The sequence below is a fragment of the Camelus ferus genome, chromosome 9, assembly GCF_009834535.1.
Source record: "Camelus ferus isolate YT-003-E chromosome 9, BCGSAC_Cfer_1.0, whole genome shotgun sequence".
NCBI classification, from domain to species: domain Eukaryota; kingdom Metazoa; phylum Chordata; class Mammalia; order Artiodactyla; family Camelidae; genus Camelus; species Camelus ferus.
Window position 1 is genome coordinate 57278910 of NC_045704.1, and position 22190 is coordinate 57301099.

Genomic DNA, 22190 nt, shown 5'->3' on the forward strand with positions numbered 1-22190 from the left:
ATCTGTCCTTTCCTGGGCTAACAGCCTCTCTCTGATCATCATGATTTCTCAAAGACTATCAACAGGAACTCTGAGAATAAGGTTCCAGTGCTGTCAGGCCTCTGGGGTGGAATCACCTGGGCCTGGCAGATGGTGCTCACTTACACCTTACTACCTTCTCACCTGTAAGTCTGGGCGAGTCTTTCCAGGCAGCAATGGTAGTTTAGTAGTTCTGCCTTCTCCCTTATCTATGACGTTCATTATCCTCCCAAGCAGCGACCTTTCCTCTCACACCTTATTGCTCTGAAGAGGCTAATTCAGAAATAGCTCTTGATGTCTTTTTCCTTTTCCACAAGCATTCTTTCATTCTGGGCTTAATCCTCTTAGCCACTATTCTTTATCTGTTATGGTTATTTAATAAATATTTGTAAATAAAAATAATTTGTAATTAAAAATATATCGATTTCATCCAGTCAAGTAACACTAAGGTCAGCTGCCTCCAGCTGCACACAGGAAGTGATGCTCACTCGTGGATGCCCACTGAATAGTGTTGGGAAAGCTCGGGAGGACATTCTGCTAACACGTCCAGAAATAATCATGAAGATTGGTGACCAAGGACGAACCCGGAGTGTATGAATAGGGAGATGGTGAGGAGATGTGGGGATAGCAGATCAGCACTGGGAGGGGCACTCAGAGCAGCAGCAAAGTCTGGAGAAACCTGAGAGGGTGTGTAGGCTCTCACGTTCCTTACTTTTCTGGTTCCAAACTAGCTGTGATTTTCAGGCAGGTAGAACAGATGCCCACAGGTATCCAGTTTGGTAGCTAATGACTGTGAATATCAGCAGGAAGCTCTGCACAGAAGTGGTGGATTTCCTAGAGCTCCTTGTCCCTGCAGCATAGGAGGCTGAGGGCCCAAGGCTGGGAACTGGCAGGAAGTAGCCCTTTCTAGACTGAGAATAGCTATGGGAGTTTTGGGCTGGTGGATCTGGGTAGCTCTGTTCTCTCCACTTTCTCTCTTTGCTGCTCCAGTGGGTGATCAGTGTGGCCAGGGAAGAAAATGGCCTGAGACTGACCACACTTTGTGGCTTTTGATCACTCACCTCTGGAAACATGACTCAGCTGAGCCTGAAGGCTTCGGTTTTCCTCCCTAAGGACTCTGTTCTCACTGTAGAGCTGAGGTGTGGACTCCAGGCCTGGACTGTAGAAGTTAGAGGTGGATCCTGTCCCGAAAAGTGCAAGCAGACAAGTTACAACTTTGGGTCACAGAAGCTCTCAAAACTGCCCGTTCTGTCCCAACCCAGCAGAAACCCCTGAGGACTGGAGTCCTGGGCCTAAAGCCTGGTGGGCCAAATGCCTGATTTTCCTGTGCCTCCTCTGGATGGGTTCTTCGCACACATGATCCCATATCCTGGCTGTAGTTGTTCAGGAGGCTCTTTGCCCTAAATAGCTGGTGCTGGGGTGGTGGCAGGAGAAGGGTGTGTGGAACGGACAGTGTCCGAGTGTCAGCAGCCTGGGAGGAGGGTGTGTGGAGGAAGGCAACCTTGGTAAGTGGCTGGGGCAGGACCCGGCAGACCTGGGTCTACCACTTGTCAGTCATAGGACAAGGGCCCAGAGAAGTCAGCAGACAGCATATGAACAGATTAAGGATGGGACGAGAAGTCAGAGGATTCCTGGGATCAGACCTGGTTAGTTCTTCCATGAGGAAAGTTACTCTTTGAGCTCAGATACATCTACAAAGTGAGGAGAATAGAACTTGTCCCCTCCCCTTACTGACTGTAAAGAGCAAGTGGAGAAAAGCAAACCACCATGCTTTGAAACCTGCAAACTCCCCCTAAGGCCTGACCTTCAGAAGTTCCCTAGTTACGACCAGAAGTAGGAAGACCTGAGCCCCTCCTACCGCTTCCGCGGGCAGTGGAGCTGAGCCTGTGTTCCAGCTGCTCCCTCAGGCGGTCATTAATGCAGATGGACTCCTCCAGGCGCTGGCGCAGGTTCCGGATTTCACCCAGATGCTCCTCCAGCAGGTCAGCCCCTGCAGCCATCCCACCAGGACGGCAGGAGGTGGGAGATGGAGAATCCTGGTCACTAGTGGGGCCCACTTGGGAGATGGGCTCAGCCAGTGGTCTCTCAGCAAGATCCCTAAACATCACTATCCTCTCTCACAGGCACCCATGAGCTCAGCTGACTGTTTAAACAGTAAATTGGCTTCAAAAAACTGGACTGCCTGGGGCTAGGCAAGCCCCACAGGCCCCTTCCCATGCAGGGGTACGTGTAAGGGAGTTGTAAGGGTACGTGTACAGTTACTTGGTTAACTGGTAAGTGTAAGGGATTTCACAACATGGTTTAGAAAAATAGCTGAAGGCTGTGGACATCAGTCTAGCACGCGGAAAGGTGTGGCTGTTTCCTGAGTGTGACTTCGGGTGTTATAGAGAAGGCCTTACTCTACCCTAATACCTTTCCTCTTACTGATTCTTGACTAAACATTCTTTAGCAAGGGACAAAGCCCTTCCTGCATCTGTAGAGAGAAGGCCTAAGGTAAAAGTTAGTACATCATGTAAACTCATCCTGTGTGGTTAGTGACTGACAGTCAGTGCTTCCCTTAGATCACTTTGCACATGGAAGGAATAAAGGAGCCTGGGCTGATATAGGGATCTGGAGTCTGACTATAGGGGAGGAATCAACACCCGCAAGGAAGGATAAAAGATGCAACAAAAAGCAGGGGGAAAGGTGCCAATGACACACTACATCAACTGCCTCATTTTGCTTTGAACCCAGCCTCTTTCTGAAAATTACAGCTCTCTTCCTGTTGGAACTGGGCTGCATCCCAGCATTCACCTGTATAGCTCCACCTCTCCAGTTAGTGTGATGTCTCTGGGCCCTGACTAGGAGAGCTAGGAGTGAGAGGGAGAGTTTAAATGGGTTTGTACACAGGATATACACATGGGGTGGGGAGCTGTGTAGAAACAGCCTCGCTTCTGTAACAACTCCTGACTGACGGAAGAATGTTCTGTGAATGTTGGTGTCTGGCATTGTGGAAGGACTAAGAGGGAATCAGGATGGAGGGAGAGAGAAAGACATGAATGTGAGTGCACAGAGGTAGCCCCTGACTTTCCCAAACCCCTGCAGAGCACCGAGGTCCTGGGCCGGGAAGATGATGGATGTACTTAGAAAGGACTAAGTACTGATGAGTTGCTTTCATCTTATCCCCACTGTGAGCCAGGGCCTAGAGGAGAAGGGAAAGCAGCCCTGCCCAGGCAGGAAAGAAGTGGATTCTACATGAGATTTCCTCTCACAGACTGATCTGCTCGGCTTTGTGCTTTACCTGTGGGTTTGGAGTTAAGCTGGTACATGGATGATCCTGAGGATAGATCCCCAGATATGCTCCCTTTCTGAGGCCTCATCATGTCCCACTGGCCACTACTGCCCAGGTACCCAGGCTCCGGGATTCTGCTCAGGTCTACGGTGCCCCTTGGAGGAGAGTGGGGCCCGGCACGGTTGAGGTATTGGGAAGAGCTGGCTTCTAGATGGTTGCTCTGCAGTGTGGCTGGGCAAGCAGGATGAACAGTGGTGACACCTGGGCAGAAAGAAACATGAGTGAGAAGCAGAGTATCAGAAAAGAAGCTTCAGCAAGGAAGTATGTGATTGCCAAGAGCAGACACTAAAGGGGACACGTGGGCTATCAGAGATCCCAGTCCACTGCGGAATACCAGTCGGATGAGGACTCACACACTAAAGGCTCTTTCACCTTGGTGAGACACCAAGATGTAGAGGAAGAATAAAGGATGGGAAAGTCACCAGTGTACACAGAGGAAAAGTCCAGTGGCCCTACTCCTGGCTCCCTCTGTAGTTCCTCAGGATAGAGTCTAGGAGGTTCCAGAAGTAGAACTCATTGGCAAAGTCAGGGGTCAAAAGTGTGTTGGGTTATAGCATTGAGCACTCCTGTGAACAGGAATATTCGTTTCCCTATTATTACTTGCCTTTCCCAAAAGCTAACCAGCCAGTTTTTCCATTTCTCCATTTCTCCATTTTTCCATTTGGGGTTTGCCAGAGAAGAAAGGGGGCGTAACTCCAGCTAGACATGGTGGCCTCAGTTCCTGCAGACTGATGAGCTCTCTGCTGAGGCTGGGGAAGGTTCTGCGTAAGGCAAGTGGTGACTTGGATCTTATGCAGCATGATTCAAGGATGCAGGATGTCATCTCTCCTGTCTGAAGGGTCTTTAAACACCCTTCCGTGGAAGGAGGTGGGACCTTTCATTCCATAGGCTGATGCTTTCATAGATCTTTGAAATCATGGGCTTGCCCCAGCATCCCTGCTTCTGTGTGAAAAGAAGCCTGGCTTGGCAGAGGGAGGGAGAGAGGTGGACAGGGCTGTAGCTTAGGATATTCACATTCAGAAGACTTTTCTTCCAGGGATTATCCACATGGGCAGCGGAGTAGATGGGTAGCCCCTCTTAAGAAATAGGACTGAGGTCGTTTCCTCCAACTAAGCCAAATCCTATTGAGGGGTTAATGCAACTGGCAGTTGCCAATTTTGATCCTCATTTATAGCTATTTCTCAAACTTGGCTACATACTGGAATCACCTGAGACAATGTAAAAGCATGTATTAACGCCTGGACCTCCAGAGATTATGCTTTCCCTGGGATGGGGTACAGCTTTGGCACTGGATGTTTTGAAATCATCCCAGCTGATTCCAATAGGCAGAAAAGTTTCAGAAGTAATGTCATGGGTCTCTCATTCCCTGGTTTTCAAAATACTAGATATTTATTAGGATCATTGGAAATGAAGGAGGGGCATGAACAATGTAAGCATCTAAATTATAGTCAGGAATTAAAAAGAGATGTCACTTCCTACCTCTTTCACATCTCCTTCAACCCCAGCCCCACACAAGGCAAAGGGAGAAATCAGTAGTTGTCAACAGTCAGCTTGCTTTCTCACCAAGTCTGTCAGTAACAGTAATCAGTATCCTCAGGTTCCAGCCTCCCCAGCCACACAATACAGCTCACACTCCTGAAACCATGCAAAGACGCCAGACAGACTCTTGCACAAGTAGATTTTGGCCCCACAGTGACAAGAAGCCACCATGCACAACTGTCCACATGGAAGCTTGGTTTAAAGCAAAGGTGGAGCACTGGTAAGTGATGGCCCTTGGAAAGGACTGTATTTCCAGAGGCAAAAGGAAGGGCTACAACCTTTCCAATGTGGGAACCATCGGAACTCTGGTCAGTGGCACAGACTGGATATGACTCTAACCCACATCAGCAGACCCCTCTTCATGCTCAGTACTCTCCTTCCATCTTTCCTTCTTAACCAAGACAAATTGACAATGTGTAAAGATGAAGGAAAAGGAGGCAAGGAAAAGAAATCTAGAGAACACTCTTGCCCTTTTGGCAGGGGACAAACTTGTTATCCGTTGATTGTTGGTTCCAGAGCTGCTGTAGTAGCAAGTTCTAGGTCAGAGAGAGCAGTACCTTCCTCTTATCTCTGAAGAGGGAGAGAAAAGACTGATACAAGTAGCCTCCAGAGTTGTTCAGCTGAGTTCCCAGCTCCATGTCTGAGCAGGATGGTAACAACACCATTCTAAGCAGAAAAGACTGACTAGAAACAACATGGGACTGGGAGCAGAAGACCTGGGGTTCAGCCCATTTCTCACACTTACTAGTGACCTTGAACAAGTAATCACTTCCATGAGCCTTAGTTCCCTGCTCTGGTTCTGTCACACAAGGTAAGAGCAGGTTCACATTGCTAGGTAAGCCTAGATTGCTGTACCTGTGTGACACTGAAACAGGACCTGGCCTCCTCACTGCCTGCAGAAAAGATGTTCCAACTGTCCTCAAAATGATCTCAGTCTAGCTGGTTCTGGAAATCAAACCAGTGCCAGAGTAGACAGTGTATCTATTTTCAGGGCTGACAAATCAGCTGGTCCAAATGACTTTTGGGGCTTCATGTTCACAGGTTCTCAGCTGTGGTCTTCAGTCACTGGACACTCTCTGTGTGGTGACCCTACCATCAATCTCTGCCTCACTCAAGTTTCTTTATAGGCACAGAGTGTGGTTTTAAGATAATTTCAAACGACTCTCTGGTTTTTTAATCACTACTGGAGTGCAAATTCATAATGTGAAGCACTTTTCTTAATTTTTAAGCTACATGTGATCACATACAAAATTTTTTACGATGAGGCATCCAGCCCATATGTAGAAGAAACCTTTCTCTAAAAGGTGACTGCACACAGTCTATAAATTCTGTGATTTCATAATATCAGCTATGTCTGGGAGTGGACAGAATTCACAATCAGACATCACAGCCTCTGCTTCTGGTTCTAGCTGCTCCTGTGTCACCTGCACAGAAGCAGAAATGAACTTTGTGCAATGGGAAGAGGACTTTTGTCACCCCTTCAGAATCCCTCTTCCACCATCGCTCCCAACCTGATGATGTCAGGATTTGAACGTGATCAAAAGCATTTCACAGTAGGAAGATATAACAGATGTAGAAAGGATCCCACTGAATGTGGCCAACTTTTTCTGGTCACTTCATCCTGCATAGGCAAGGCACCAAATCTCTCTCCCATGCCCTTCCAGCAAACACGTCACCAGTGTGCCAGGACTTCAGCATATTTGGTGGAAGTTACCCCACACTGACAGCAGTGGGGGAACACCAGGTCTTGGGCCTAATGAACATATATACCTCTTCACGAGTAAGACACGCACACACACGAGAAAGGTTAACAGTAAATACATTTCCAAAACCAGCAAGCACAGCTCTCCCTCAATCGACCGCTGATAACATGTACCCCTAAGCTATTTTTTAAAACTGCCATCCAGCCAAAGCCATGCAGAGAAACACGGTGTAGGCCCATCAGTTGCAAGCACACAAATGCAGCAGGAAGTGCTCACTTTCTCCCAACTGCTTCTGCAGCATCTGCAGCTCCTGCTGAGCCTCGGCCAAGGAGACCACGGGTGTCTCACAGCAGCCAAGGAGGGGAGGGCCAGCGGAGCTGAAAGGCAGGAAGCTGGGTGGAGCTGAGGGCAGTGGTGCCTGGGGAAGGCTAACCAGCGTGGGTATGGATTGAAAATGAAGGCCTACAAACAGAAAGTTAGGGAGAAATGAGACACATCATTAGAGAGAAAGGGAGAGAAAAGAATGGGTGAAAAATTGAGAAAGTGGAACTATTCCTTGACCAGATGTCTGCTTGGGGAGTGTCTATTGCTCGATGTTGTGATGACTGAGATGGCCAAGGGGGAGCACTGCTACCCAAGGGGCTTGCCCGGCTGACCCGCTCCTCCTTCTCCCCTGCCAGGGCTCTCCTGCACACATATTCCATGCTCATCTTGAAAGCACTTCACTACAGAAGGCAAGGTGGCATTACCATAACAGAGGCAGCCGTGAGAGCCCCATCCTAGCCATCTGCGCATGGACAAGTCAGGGTGGCTGTGCCTGAATGCTCTCAAGGGCCCCTGGCTGCTGTTACCAGCATGTGCCAGTCCTTGCCCCTGTGACAAGACTCTCCCTACACCTAGAACTCCTCTTCTGAAAGCAACAGGACTCACCCTGAGGAGGGCAGGACTAGCCTGAGATAGTGGGGAAATTGCATTACGAATGCATGTGATTCAAGACGGATGGAAACAAACTTCAGAATCACAAATCAATGTGTTCATTTACCAAAGGAAAAATAAAGGTCTTGGCAAAGTGACTGACCCAATGGATTACAAATCTGTCTGGGCATTCAAATAACTTACGGAAAATTCTTAATATATGCAGATTCTCCGGGTCCTAATGCAGACCTACTCAATCATAAACTCTGAGAGCAGGGCTTGGAAATTTGATGGAAAATATTCTTCACAGGTGATCATTATGTAGCCCATCTATAGACAGGCTTTCAGGAACCCTGGGAAGTTCTGATGTCTGAATCTGTCTACTCTTTCCTAAAAACAGTTACAGGGCAGGTAGCAGAGGGAGGGAGGGAGCAGAAACCAAGACAGACCTGTGGAGTCTGTCTCACTTGGAAAACAAGTGAGATTATATTCTAAAAAATAATCCTTGCCCCAGGATGCTGACCCGGTATCAGAGCCGTACTGCAAAGACTGAATTACCAAGTGAAACAGCCCAGGCATCTTTCAGGGAGGCATTCTGATTTTCAAACTCTTGACTCTCTGCTCTTTTGGACCCCAAACATTTACACAGGTGTCCACAGTGCTAGACAAATAGCTTTCCCCCATGATTCCTACTGCAGCTGCTGCCCACTCTGGCCTGGAAACTTTGAGACCAGGCTCAGGAAGAGTTGGACATGTTCTTTTTCTTAAGATTTTGGTTGACTTGTCTACACGAGAGACGAGGGCATCAGAAAGTACTGCTCTTCTGGGGGCACTGTACGAGTCTATACAAGTCTGTACGTGTCTGACCTCACCACAACCACACTGGCGAGCCTGCCAGTCTTGTTGGGGAGCAGGAGGTGAGGACGAGGTCTTGCTGGGGAGCAGGAGGTGAGGACAAGGCCTTTTCCCTGCTGTCGCTGCTGTGGAGCTGTGGTTGGACAGTGCACCCCTGGCAACTAAGTTGAGGCAGATAAGTGAAATGTACCCCTCTAACTGGTCCAGGATACACAGCGTGTACATATCAAGGACTGCAAACCCATTGCTAAACCCATGAATGATAAAGTAATAGGAACAGAATCTTGTCTGAAGATACTGAAGCATCTCCAGCTATGACGCAGCCCCACCTGCCACAGAGAGGCCTCTGCAGATAAAATGGGCAACACGTGTAGGCAAGCAACAGTTGTGAATTTCTTTTTGTTCATTGGCTACAGTAAACCTGGGAGAAACATTTTGCCTCTTTGTTCCCCAGAGTGAAAGGATAAAATGAAGTGAAGATGCTTATTTTAAAATGCCTAGCCAACTACTGATCAAAATTGGTATGCAGATTGAAGTCTGTTGTGGATTACATATTTTTCTAAAATATTTGAAACAAAGAGTAATCAGACACAACTAGAGATTCAGATGGTCTCTTGTTTTTGTCCAGGATCTGATGCATATAAGCCCCAAATGATGCTGTTTTTTGTCCCTGAAGAAAAGTCAAACAGGCACCTGGGGGAGGAAATGAAGCCCCTACCCCATTGGCTGTTGCATACCTGGATGGGCCTGGCTGGCCTCCTGGGGGGCTTTCCGGGGAGCTGGCAAGCTGATGGGATTGCTGCTGGGTTCGGCCTTAACCCCCTGAGATGCACTGGTTGCTGATGGTTTAGAAGACAGTACAGCAGAATGACTTGAATGATGGATGGAATCTACAAAACCCATGAATGAAAGAATATGTTTGGTGTTCTACAAAGAACTGGAATCTGGCCTTATATTTAACCAGGGGTACCTGGGCAGAGCCTTGCTTTCAAGGAAAGCACCAAGCACAAGCACTGTGAGCAGAGTTCATCCCTTGCTTGCATAGAGGAAAGCCACCTTAGAGGAGATAGTGGGGCTCAGAGGCTGATACCATGAAAATGGAACTCCAAAAAAACCAGGCAGGTCCAGCAGCATCTGTGGATACCCACAGATACTCAGGGGTTCAGGAGCTGCAGCGAGCGGGAGGGATAACATACCCCATCTCAAGGAAGGAGGTCAGTCAGACGATTGTGTGCTCATGAGGCAGTGGGGAAGGAAGGTCTCTGTGATGTTCTCACTCTCCCCACTGTGGCTCCCCTGGGTGCAACGGCATACACGTGCTAGTGGAGACCCAGTGACCGGGGTAACTTGTAGAGTCAGGAGCAAAGCAAAGATCCTGACCCAGTGGGGCCTGTGCTTGGCACGGCTCAGCCTGATACACACTAAGGTGCATCTACAAGGCCTGGATGTGGAGGTCTCCTCTCAGCCTAGATAAAGGTGGTGCCACTCAGAAAGTGGAGGCTACCTGAGTGACCAGGTGAAGCTTTCTTCTCTTCATAGTGTGTATACTCGCTGGCTACGTCCATGTCAGAGCAAGCTTCCAGCTCATCAGACAGGAAGGAGGAGCTGCTGGGAGAGCGGTGGGAGTCAGACAAGGCGCGGCTGCTGGAGGGCGTTAGGGACCGGGCATCTAGCTTGGCCTGCAGGACTTCAATCACTTTCTCCTTCTCCTGTAGCTCCCTGCTGAGCCTAGTGAGGTGAAGGAGGACAACAGGTGAAACCAAAGTCACTGGACCAGCTAGTCCTGAATAGGGCACTCGGGAAAAGCCACCTAAGTCAAGAGACCATTCCTGCAGAGTAAATGAAATAACCCATCTCTGACAGGGAGTGGAAAGTGCACCGGCCACACGTTACAATGAGGACTAGCGGAGCTCAGCCAGCCCTCTAAGGCACTGCTCCTGAAAGTGTGGGCCCCAGTACAGCTGGTGTCTGAGAATTGTTGGTTCCCAGTCCCCAACAAGGTAAGTACAGAAATGGAAGGTAAGCACTGAGAAATATATAGCAGTGTGGCATTCCCACAATATCCAAGAACATGATACGTAGAATCATCTGGTTGATTGAGGTACAGACCATGTGTGTGTCTGTGATGGATCAGAAATGAAAACAAAAACAAAACACTCCGTCCTTTACTGCAGATATTTTGAGAAGCACTAGGTGGTCTAAAGCACACTCGTGACAGAGGGGCTTGAACTAGTGACCACAAAGGATTATAAGCCCATATTTTATTGCACGTTATAAGATGATATGCAGTGACTCACTGAAAACTGGCTGCTAAGGCATGGTAGCCTCCTGGAATCTGCAACATGTAGGCCTTTTTCACTAGGAACTGTAATATGATTATTTTTTTTTTCCCAAGGAAATTGGGAGGCCATTAACTAGCTGCCGACTCAACTGGAGGTAAGTCAACTTGGCAAAAAGAGCACCCTTGGTCTTTGAACACACAGGGAGGAAGCAGAGGAGACCCTTGGGGGTGTCAAGGACCCTTGAAAGTTGGTTTGTTTACTAGACTGACCTAGGTTACTGAGCATGGAGAATAAATATACACACAGAAATCAACAGAATTGTATCAAAAGAGAGTAAAGAATTAGGCTAAAAGACAACAGTAAGGTGTTCCATGAATAAATGAATTCATTACAATCAGTATTCGTTTTTGCCCCCTGATTTGTGAAGTTGCGTTCACCCTTGCCCCCTTGGACCTTGTTCCTGAGTCCTTTACCAGATCCTATTTGAATTACCTCAGGGCCAGTGGCTCAAGTGCAGCTTGATCTTTCTCACATTTATGATCCTCTGCAAAACAAATTGAGAAAGAAACAGTAAGAAATTAAACAGGTGTCCTTTCACACATTGTAAGTGTAGGAGCCTGTTTGGGTGTAGAATAGTGACTGCTCTTTGTGGGTCCAGGATATGTAGGAGAATTACTCTGGGAGACCTCAGATTGCATCTTTAGAGACCTACAAACTCTCCTGAGCTCACTAGGCAGACCCTCCCTGACCTGGCGATCACCATCACGACTTCCTCTGCCCTAAATCAATGCAAAAGAATAGTTTAAAAGGTACTTGGCCAGCTTCCCTCCGGAACATTCCAGGGTCCAAGCCTGCCACAGACTGCCTCCCAGATGTATGGCTCTGTGTCCCATCGTGGCTTTCATGTAGAACCCACTCTTACTCTGAAGAGATGACAAACAGCCCTGTCCCACCTCTGCACCTGCCACCAGGACATGGGATCAGTCCCCAAGACTGATCCTGCTCTGTTCCCTCAGGTGCTCTCAGGAAATTCTAAGTAAAAGACTTCAATAACTACCAATATTCCTAGCCCTTGTGCTATGGCATTCAGTGCCCAAACCATGTTCAAAAGGGCTTGGTGATTTATCCATATTTCAATTATATTCATGTATGATTCCATGCAATAAATGGAGAAACGGAGATGCCAAAAGGGTAAGTCATTTGCCCAAAGCAACTTAATGGCGGCATCCAAGCTAGAGCTTGGGTCTCGCAATTCTCAGTTCACAGCTCTTTGTACTATAATGATGTCCTCCAACCTCTTCTCCCTTTCACCCCATTAGCACTGGATGAACAAGGCCTCCTTCCCTAAAGGGTCACATCCATAAATGATGACGTTTTTAGAGTTGTAATCATGGCCTCCAACCTCAGGGCTTCCCACTGGCCAGTCCTGATCCTGTCCTGGTCCCCAGGAAATGAAGTGGAAGCAGGACCTGGGGTAAAAGGCTGTGGTGGAGGTGTGGCCCGGGTCTGGCAGTGATGAGAGTGTCCCTAAGCCCTGTGGCCAACTTACTGGTGCTGAGTTTGCTGGTGAGCCTCTCTGTCAGCTGGCTTCCCTGGGCCAGTTGCTCCCGGAAGCTCTGCCCCAGGTAGTAGTCAATGTCATTGCTCCTTAGGAGGTCCTCAAAAGATTTTACTGTATCTTTCGAATGCTGGGTGAGAAGATAACAGATACCTCTCCCTTCTCGGATTTTCTGGCGTAGGTAGGATAGTTCTCGGGCCTGATCCTGAATCAAGGAATCATATTTCCTAATGCAGGAAAGAGGAAGAAAGGAAAAGCATAACAATTAAATGATGGGGCTTCTGTAGAGATTTCTGTGAGAACATCTCTACGAATTCCTTGGGTTAAGCTACTTCTGGCACATAAACTGAAGGAGATATTTAAGAGTAAATTCTTTTCTAACAAACTACTCCATCAAACAACTTGTTATGTCACTGTCCTTCCACTGTCTTCTGTATGTTAGTTATGTGTCCAAAAATGAAAAGTAAATTCTGTGAGGGTAAATACAGTGTCATATTTTACACCCCTTATAGCACCAATAGAGTGTAGACTCACAGTTGATACTCAATAAATGCTAAATATACTCACCGAGTAGAGACTCAATAAATACTAAAAATCCGAATAGGTCCGTTCATGTCTTCTATTTCAAAGACCATCTATATTATGGTAGACTGTATTTTGCAAAGAGGGCCATTGCTCAAGCTCCCTTCCACATGCTCGTCTGCAGTGTGGCTTTGCCCTCTTTCATCATCAGGGAGAAGTTACTCTCTACCTCCTTAAACCTGGGTGGGCCCTGTGACCACTTGGACCAAGATAATACAGTGGAAGTGACACTGTGCCAAGTCTAGGATTTGCTCTTAATTAGCCTGGCAACTTCCACTTCCTGACCCTGGAAAGCCAGTTGTCATGTTGAAGTGAAATTACCCTGAGCCCACCATACCGTGAGAAGCCCTGAAAGACAAGAAGCCACACTGAGAAAGAGAGAAGCCAAGGAGCACCCTGTCACCTGCACATGAATGAAGAAGTAGTGTCCAGCCAGACATTTCAGATGACTGCAGCCCCACCGCCCTCTGATGGCAGCTATTTGAGACACCCCTAAGTGAGTGCTACCCCGCTAAGCCCCGTGAATCCACATAAATTATTGTTTGAAACCACTAAGCTTTGGGGTAGTTTATTACTCAGCATAGATAACCCGGACAGATACTGAGATGAATGTCTATGTCTACCCAGTGTTTTTCAACACAAAGTATCAATAACAATAATAGTTCTGGGAAATAGTGCTGAGAGCTTTAAAATATGCTAGGCATTATTACAAGCACTTGTATTAATTCATTTAAACCTAGTAACTACCCTTTGAGATAGGTTCTCTTATTATTCTCATTTAGTAGGTGAAGAAACAGGCTCAGAAAGACTAAAGTAGTTTGCACAGCCAGTAAGTACCAGAGCTAGGACTCAAACCCAGGGAATCCGACTCCAGCCTTCCTACTGATATATTCCATCACTTTACTAATGCAGTCCTAGGAGGAAATCCCAGGGACCTGCTGTCTCCCAGCAGGGGCCATCTGTCCCTTCTTCAGACCTCGGGCTACCATTTAAATAAGCGCTCTTCTGATTGTCCCAGTGGGTCTACCTGCCTGGGCTACTCTCTTTCAGACAAAAACTTGGACAGCTTCAATCGAGTAAAATTCCAAAGAGTGCCCTCCTTACCCAGGCCACGAGGCTGATCTCAGCTCCTCGGCCAGCTTCCCTTCCGTTCCAGTTTTCGGGAGCTGGGCTTCCAGCTGGGACACCCTCTGGATCAGACTCTCCAGATCTTTTTTAGCCTGAAGCCCTGGGGGATAGAAAGCCCCAGTGCCGTCAGACAGCCACCCCTCATCTTCATCAGTGACACTATGAGGCGAAGATCCCTCAAGGGTGCCAAGCGCCTTCAGCTTTCGGGGTCTCTCCAGACTAGATGAATAATCGCTTGTGACTGACAGGGACCGGACCCGGCTCTTGAGGTTCTGAATGACCTTACTGGCGTTCTGCAGCTGGGCTTTCAGATCTTTGATGTCCTTACGTAGGACAGAGATGTCTTCTGATTTCCCGTATGCCTGGAGCTCCTCCTGCTTCCCTAGCTGGCTCTCCAGAGGCTTCCTCCTGAGGGGGCTGGCCAGCGTCGAGCCCAAGGGTCCCTGCTCAGAGCACAGCCCCTCCATTAGGACTGTCTCCCCGAGGCTGTCATGCTCCTCACATTCTGAGAAAAGACAAAGACATCCTCCTGGATAAAGCCGGGAAGGCTGCTGTAGCCACTGCCTTGAAGGGGAGGCAGGTTTGATCACGAGGACAATAATGACTAGAGCAAAAGTTGAAGCAGCACTTTATTCAGCCCTGGCACTGTGCTAGCATTCAGACACAGTTATTCCTTGTCCTCCCATGCGCCCTGCAGGTCAGGCGTGGTCCCCTTCTATTGTACTCAGTGTTTTTCCCCTTGATTTCAATTTGGTGAGTGTCCCTACAGTCATAGGGCTTTTATAATAGAAAAACAAATTTTTTAAACTTAACGGTTTACATATTCCCCAAAGCTCATCTGGTCTTTTCATTAATAAATAGGCCTTAGTATTTTTTCTACAATAATCAGTTGGATAGAAATTATTATTATTATTATTATTATTATTATTATTATTATTATTATTATTATTAACAGAAGTATGGTGAAAAATAATTGTAGCCATTTAAACGCATACTCAGCCTTAGTTTGGGCAAGAGGTATCCTCCAAACTTCCTGTCCCTCTCTGGTCCTGGGTCCCCTTCAGTTTGCAACACCCCCTCGCCCCTACTCCTTGTAAGATGCAGGACTGGCCAACAGCACCAAGACCTGAAGGCTGACTCCAGGGAGGGAAGGTGAACCCCACTAGTGTGCTCGTACCAGGACTGGTGCTTTCCTCCCGCTCAGCCTCATTCTCGCTTCGGCCACAAGTCTCATAGCCGAGATCCTGGAGGTCCACCTGCACCTGCTTGCTGTCCTGCTTCACCAAGGTTTCACCTGCTTGGGAAGAGACAGAGGATGTTACAGAGTGTCTGAATCCCTCACACACTCCCTCATCCTCAGTGGCACAAACCCTGGCCCTGAGGGGGCAGGAGGTCACATCCAGCATGGGGCAGATGCTGCTTTATTTATGTGGGAGAAGAGACCACTTGCTCCAGGCAGCAGGACTTTCCTCTGCCCAGTTGAGCCTGTTTGCCATGGATCCCACCTGCAGGTAACCTGGGCTTCCCTGGGACCAGACATCTTTAAGTCAAGCGTTGCATATTATCATCTCCAGAAGTCCCAGGGAAGCCAGCAACTGCTTTGTTCACAGGAGCTCAGTAAATGTCTGAATGGAGCTGAGCGAATTCAGAGTTCCAGGACACCCAGATCTGCACTGTCCAGTAAGGTAATTACTAGCCACATGTGACCACTTTATATTAACTTGATTGAAATTAAATAGAACTTAAAATTCCCCAGTTGAACGAGCTACATTTCATGTGCTCTGTAACCACATGAGACTCAGATATAGAACATCTCTGTCACTGCAGAAGTTCTATTAGAAAGTGCTGATTCTAGACCAACAATGATGATATATTTTTGAAGAATCTGATGTGGCGCAAAGAGGAGCAGAAGAGAAACAATAAGCGTATGTTGGGAGAGTTAAGGCAGTTTGTCGACTGTCTCAGAAGTCAGCAAACCTAGATGTTAGCCTATTCCTCCCTACACTGTCCCTGCAAACTTGCTTCATTCCTTTATTCTTCTCTGCCGTCTGCAAACTGAAGTTAAGTATCCACTTCCACAATCCTAGGGTCATGGTCAGGATTAAATTTGTTTTAAGGTTGGGGAAGAAAAGTGAAGTCGGCAAGGCATGCAGTTTCTCAGGGAGGAGATGGACACTTTGGTAATGGTGAACTTAAGACTTACTAAACATGACTCTGTATTTCTCCAGCTGGTTGGCCTGGGCAAAGACAGTGGCTTCTGATATCAGTAGCTTCTCCTGGAGATCTTGATAGCGTTGTCTGCATTGTGCCAGCTGGGAGCGCAGGTGCTTGGTGGATCCCGGGAGGCTAAATTCTGATTGAGGCCCAGGGTCACGGGCCTGGGGCTGGTTACCCAGCTGTGAAAAGAGCCAGCAAAAGGGACAGGGCAGTCTGAGCTCATCCCCCATGCAGTGATGGTCACTTCCCCTTGCGAACCCTGTGGACTTTATTCACGTGTCTGTCACAGCGCTCCTCATGCCCCTGGGCAGTTACTTGCTTTCCAGGCTGAGCTCCTGGAGAGCTGGGGTAACGGTTTTTCATCTGCGTATCTACAGCACATAACATGATGCCAACTGAGTCTTTGAGCAACTCTCAGTAATGTTTATTCAAAGGTTGAAAAGAGAAGGGGTGGAAACCTCCACTCGTCTCTCCCTGCATCCCTGCCCAGTGGTCCTCTCAGAATCCTCTGCGTTCTCCATTTTATTTATCCCTCAGCAAATCCTCTTTCCCCAAGAGGATCCTGATGACCCCTTGTGAGGCTCAGGAATCCACACCTGTAATGAGCTGTGATGAAAATGGCAGTGATAAGAAAGAGATGTCATTACACACCACTTGTCTGGCTGCCTTAAAATGCTACGCACCCCTGTATTGCTACCTGTTGAAATGATCTGCTTTTGTGCCATCTTTCCCCATCATATTGAGCACATGAAGGGCAGAGAACAGGCCTGCTGCTAATGCCTAGTGTGTTATCTGGAAACCTAAGCATTCAAGAAATATGTATGGAAAATGAATTACTCAAGCAGTATTTATGGATAATATTATTTTTAAAAAAAACCTCTCTAAAGCTGACTGTGTGAGGACTATTATTACGACTGCTTGCAGTACAAAAGTGCCTCTCCCTTGCTACTTCCTACCCACAGGGCAGAACTGTTAAAGTAAAAACTGACATCTACAGCTCCTTCTCCAAGAGTCTTTCATTCCACCTTACCCCACACTTACTTGGAGGGCATCCACTGTGAGGGCAGCCCCAAGGTCAAGGCTCCGGGGCCTGGGGCAGGGCCTCGCGGTCACACTCTCCACTTCCTGGCATTGGTGCTTTCCAGGAGAACAAACCAGCTCTGCATTCATTCTGTCGATCTCCTTGGCCAGGTGCACGAGGAGCTCGGGACTACTTGTACTATTCCCTTCCTTGCTGCTCAGCACCAGCTGTTCTTTGAGGAGGCTGATGATATTGTGGGCATTCTTCAGTTTTCCCTGGAGCTTTCTGAACTCAGCCTGAAGGCTGTTCTCATTCAGACCCCCTTTGGCAACTACGGTCTCCACCATCACCTCGCCCTTCTCCTTGTCTTCCTCGACCTCCCATCCATCGGACGTTGCTTCTCCCATCTGCTCTTTCAGCTCTGCATTCTCAAGGCAAAGGCTCAGCATGGTGTTCCTGCAGGAAACATACACAGTCAGGGCCAGGGCTGGTCCTGGCCTCAGTTCCAAAGAGGCCCCTCTTACCCACAACTCAGTCCATCAGACTCAGAGACACCCCAGAGCCTGAAGTGACCTCGGACGAGTCTCTTATTTTATTCAAGAAGAAACCAAGGCTCAGGAAGAGTAAGACACTGCCCACACTCCCACAGCAACTCGATGGCAGCATGATCACCAAAAATCTCAGGCTCAAGACACCTACTCTAGTTGTCTTCACCTGTGCTTGCGGATTCATGTTCTAGTTTTCAGTGGCCTCTGGAACAAACAAGGGTACTTACACTGTTAAAAAAAGAATAAAACAGCATTTGCCTGGGGAAAATGTATTATTATGGAGTCTACAGTTCTATTAATTAACAACAGTCACTTTTTAACCACTAGATGAGAAATTGGGACTTAGGAATGCAGAAGAAACAATACTAATCTGAACTGTAGTCATATGTACTTATGTGATTATTTGCTTTATGTCTGGCTCCTGTGATAGGAGATCACCTTCATGAGAGCAAGGTTTCTGCCTGTCCTGTTCACCCTGTATCCCCAGAGCCTCCACAGTGCCTGCTACATAAAACATTCGTATCTGCTGAGGAAATAAAATGGACAAAAACACTGATTTTCACCAAGACATTCTAGACCCAGCATTTCCTCTCACCACGTCCTTCACTAGGGTTAGAAGGAAGCAATAAAAAACGTGGCTTTAATAAACAAACTCAAACCTCTTTGAGCCTCAGTCTCCTTTTTATATAAAATAAGGATTATAACACTTACCTAGTGGAGTTAATGGATGCTTCAATGAAATTACATTTATAGTATGGGTAGCCCAGTGTCTGCAGCAGAGTAGTCATTCAGTTCTGCGTGGACTAGCTGCAGACCTGAGCAACACTAACATCAGAATCCTAGGAGGTGCTTGTTTAAAAAGCTTTAGAGCTAAGGCCTATGAATCTACATTTTACTTATGTTCCACAGTGATTCATACACAGACAAAATTGAGAACTGCCAACTAGGAGAGGTAAGGGAATTAACCAATTCACAGTCTGAAGGACCAGTAGTTGGCTCTGCCCCTAGATTAGATTTCTCAGAATCCTGAAGTTTTGGGGCAGAGCAAAGCTTGTCTTGCATGAATTAAGGATGAAAATACTTTAGAACACAGGACTCAGAAAGACTATGAGACAGTTTCCTCAGTGGAGAAAAGGGGGATAAGTATTTCACCAAACTGAGGTGTAAGAGGGAAAGAAAGGGACACGTGTGGGATAGAGAACAATCTTCACTATTTAAATGTTATGACTTTGTACTTGGGGGAAAACACTGCTGTTATCACAATAGGAAGTAATGAAAGCAATGCTCGACAAAAGCTTCTCAAAGGAGGGGCTACACATTAGATAGATTCCATCTTCTACAGTATCAGTGACTTCTAAGGTTGGATGGAGAGTTAAATCAGTTTCAGGTTAGTAACTCTGGGGGAAAAAGAAAGTAATCCACGAGGGTACTACATTTGGTCTGATTGCATATTCAACGGTAGGATCAAAAGAGATGCACTCTTCTTAACGAAGAGAGCACAGTGAAGTTTTACATATTACACAGTTCAACTAAAACTTATGCTTTAACTTAAATAGAATTTAAGAAAAGACATATCATGAGAATTCAGAGTAAAAGGATGATCACAAGAGTATTTAAAAAATTGACAAAATATATAGTGCAGAAGAAAAGGCTTCGAATTTAAAAATTGAGAGCCAGGGGTCTAGCCATGGACTCTTATGCAAACTTGAATAAGCTACTAGGACTTATTAGGCCTGTGTTTCCTTGACAATGAAACAAGACATTTTCTGGAAGCCAAGGCCCTCTTCAGTGCTAATATTATTCTCTGATTCAGGCACATTTAAGTGGCACATAATAGGCAGGGGAACAATAAGGCATGAATTAGAAGTTTACATCTGCACAGCTGTGTTCTAAACAGCAGGCCAAAACGAATATGACCCTTAGGGATGAGTAAATATGTGGATTAGCCATACAGTATCAGCGTGTTCCCCAAGCATCTTTTGAAAAAAAGCTGTTCAAGACAGAGTGGCCCATCTAGCCAATAAATAAGTGGCAAAAATACTTGCCACTTTCTCACTTTTGCAAAGTAAATAAAACAGCAGAGATGATGAAAATTGCTACTCCATGATTTAAGGATTCATGCTGCTGAGAGAGGGCTGAGTGGAGATGGAAGGGCTTCTATATAAATCCTCCTCCTCATGGACCGTTCTGGTTCTGCACACGGCAGTGAAGCGTCTTGGGGAGCACTGACTCCTTACATGTTCCAGTCAATTCAAAGGAGCAATACCAGACATATAACTAGGAGATTTCCACTCATAACGGTCACATGTAATGGCTAGTCATGGGCATTATTATACTGAACTAAGACCAGATTTATTTAAATAATTTGAATGATAATTACTGAGAATCACTTAATTTTTCTAAGAATTTGTAGAACCACTGATGCATTGAGCCTGGGATGTAAAGCAAGAAGCCCCATGCAGCACGCACGCCTTGGCTGCAGCAAGGTCAGTCCCCTGGCTATGGTGGCCCCTCAGTCAGCAGGCCCCCCTTCTCTGGGGCACATCCTACCTGATGTGGGCCACAGAGGAGAATCCTGCTTCCTCAATTTGAGCCTTTAGCTCCTTCAGTTCCCCCTCAGCTTTCCTCTTCTCCTCTAAGTGCTGGTGGATCTCAGCCCTCAGGTGGAGGATTTCCTCCTGAAGAGCCCTGTTACTGTCCCCTCCTGTTGGGGAAGGAGGAGGAAGAGAGACTTTCTGGGTCTCCACAGCTGCCAGGCTTTTCTCCAGAGCCACCTTGATGAGCTGGAAGAAAATCACGGTTTAAAGAAGTTAGGCCGTTGAAGGGGAGCTAAAAGGAACATGAGATCACAAAGGCAGCCTTTACTGGGACCTAAAATGGGCTCAGCCATAAGGGCCCTGCAGACTGGTCTGGGTGGGGAGGACACACCAGGAGCAGTGAGAGCTGTTGCCATAGGCAGGAAGAGGAGACTGCAGAGGGGGGCGAAGAAAAAACCACGAGCACACAATAGATCTCAAACAAATGCAAACAAACGAGGTTTAAACAGGACTAGAGCCTGTGGGTGCTGTGATTCTTCTCTTTTTTGAGGGGACTTTTCACAAGTCAGGAAGCTTCATCAGCTCCACAACACTTGAGTCCTTGACTGCAAAGATCATGGCTCGAGGTACCAGCTCAAAGCCTGACGTTGTGCCTGTAACTCCGACTCCAGAAAGGACGATTAAGAGGAAGGGCTCTGGACACTCAGAAATCAGAAGTCACGGTCACAGTATTAGAATATGGGAGGAGCTCCAGGTAAGACAGAGCAACCTTAGTTTCACTGGCAGCAGGAGAACCACACTCTACAACTGCAGAAAAGTTAAAGGAAGGTCACCTGCTTGGCAGCCAATTTCCCTTGTCGGTTATCACCCGGTGCTGATGCTGCCGGTCAAACCCTCTCTACGAAACTAAGCACGTGAGAGAAAAAACATGCAGAAACAATTTCCGATCACCTTGTTTTTTTGAAGATACTCTTGAAATTACTCAATTGTTCAACTAAAACAGATTGTATAGTTTTTCCTCAAGTAAGAATTTTTTAACTCATAGACTTTCTTGTCTTGGGCTCCTTTCCAGTTTTTCCCATGCTTTTCAAGTGTAGAAACCAAAATCTGAGTACAATAATCTACTTAGCGTATGATGAATTGTTTTAGTCTGTGAGTTTCTTGCCTGTCTGTCCAATATTAATCTTACATCCCAATGGCATATTGGCTCCTTTTTCCATTCAGTGGCAGCATTTGGGGGCTTGACCTAACTTCAGGTCAATTTTGACCTCCCAATGTTCTACCTTTCCTCACAGCTATTTCTGGGTCATGTTTCCTTTATCTCTATAAATATAGTGACTTGTACTTGTCATAAGTTCATTCTGGCTATACAGAATCATTTCCCAATTATCAAAGTCATCAGAATATTTATGTGCATCTTTATAAATCATGTAGTGGCCACTTCATTAGGGATGATTTATAGAATTAATTATATGCTCTATTCCTTCATTTAGGTCTGAAATATACTGACTAGAACAGCACTCAGGGAAGCTTAAATGGACCAGTGGTTAACAGAGCTGCTTGGCTTGGCACAAAGCCACTGACCTTTGCTTTGGACCTCGTAACCATATAGTGAAATCTAGGCTGCAGGTATTCAGTGGGATTGATTTATGGCATGTTTGTGTAGAAGAATTCGGTAGCATAGCAGTTGAGGTTGTGAAGAGATGTGCAAGACATGCACCCACATCAAAGAAGAAAGAGATTCCAGACACAGTTGTTCATTTTCTAGGCATCCAATTCCAATTGGGGTTGTGAGCCTGAGATTTAGGAGGCTTTTGGGAATGTCTGTCTCTATGGCTCTGCTGTCAGGCTTAGATTGGTGGCCATTCCTGCATGTGTCACAAAGCACTTGGGACAAAATAAAGGAAGGGGGACTGGATAAAACCACTTTTGAAAGTTTATGACCTCACCTCTCAT

At 46.8% G+C, this 22190-nt stretch overlaps 1 protein-coding gene across 24 annotated transcripts in view; it reads right to left on the reverse strand.

The window, feature by feature from the left end:
* PDE4DIP (phosphodiesterase 4D interacting protein) overlaps positions 1–22190 on the reverse strand; it is a 195017-nt gene that overhangs the window by 12834 nt on the left and 159993 nt on the right. For 13 of the 24 annotated variants that reach the window (XR_004322587.1, XR_004322586.1, XM_032486898.1 and 10 more), the window contains 13 exons: positions 20248–20480; positions 17170–17605; positions 16115–16307; positions 15089–15208; positions 13888–14416; positions 12193–12428; positions 11136–11187; positions 9866–10089; positions 9099–9251; positions 6868–7053; positions 3299–3550; positions 1877–2008; positions 1080–1199 (listed from right to left, as the gene is read on the reverse strand). Coding sequence is in view for 22 of the 24 variants with exons in the window: in XM_032486898.1 (XP_032342789.1) it covers positions 1080–1199; positions 1877–2008; positions 3299–3550; positions 6868–7053; positions 9099–9251; positions 9866–10089; positions 11136–11187; positions 12193–12428; positions 13888–14416; positions 15089–15208; positions 16115–16307; positions 17170–17605; positions 20248–20480 (2866 nt within the window). In the remaining 2 variants the exon portion in view is untranslated. Of the gene's footprint in view, positions 1–1079; positions 1200–1876; positions 2009–3298; positions 3551–6867; positions 7054–9098; positions 9252–9865; positions 10090–11135; positions 11188–12192; positions 12429–13887; positions 14417–15088; positions 15209–16114; positions 16308–17169; positions 17606–17863; positions 17926–20247; positions 20481–22190 lie in introns of those variants that run through there. The other 11 variants (XM_032486897.1, XM_032486903.1, XM_032486892.1 and 8 more) reach the window with 5 other exon arrangements.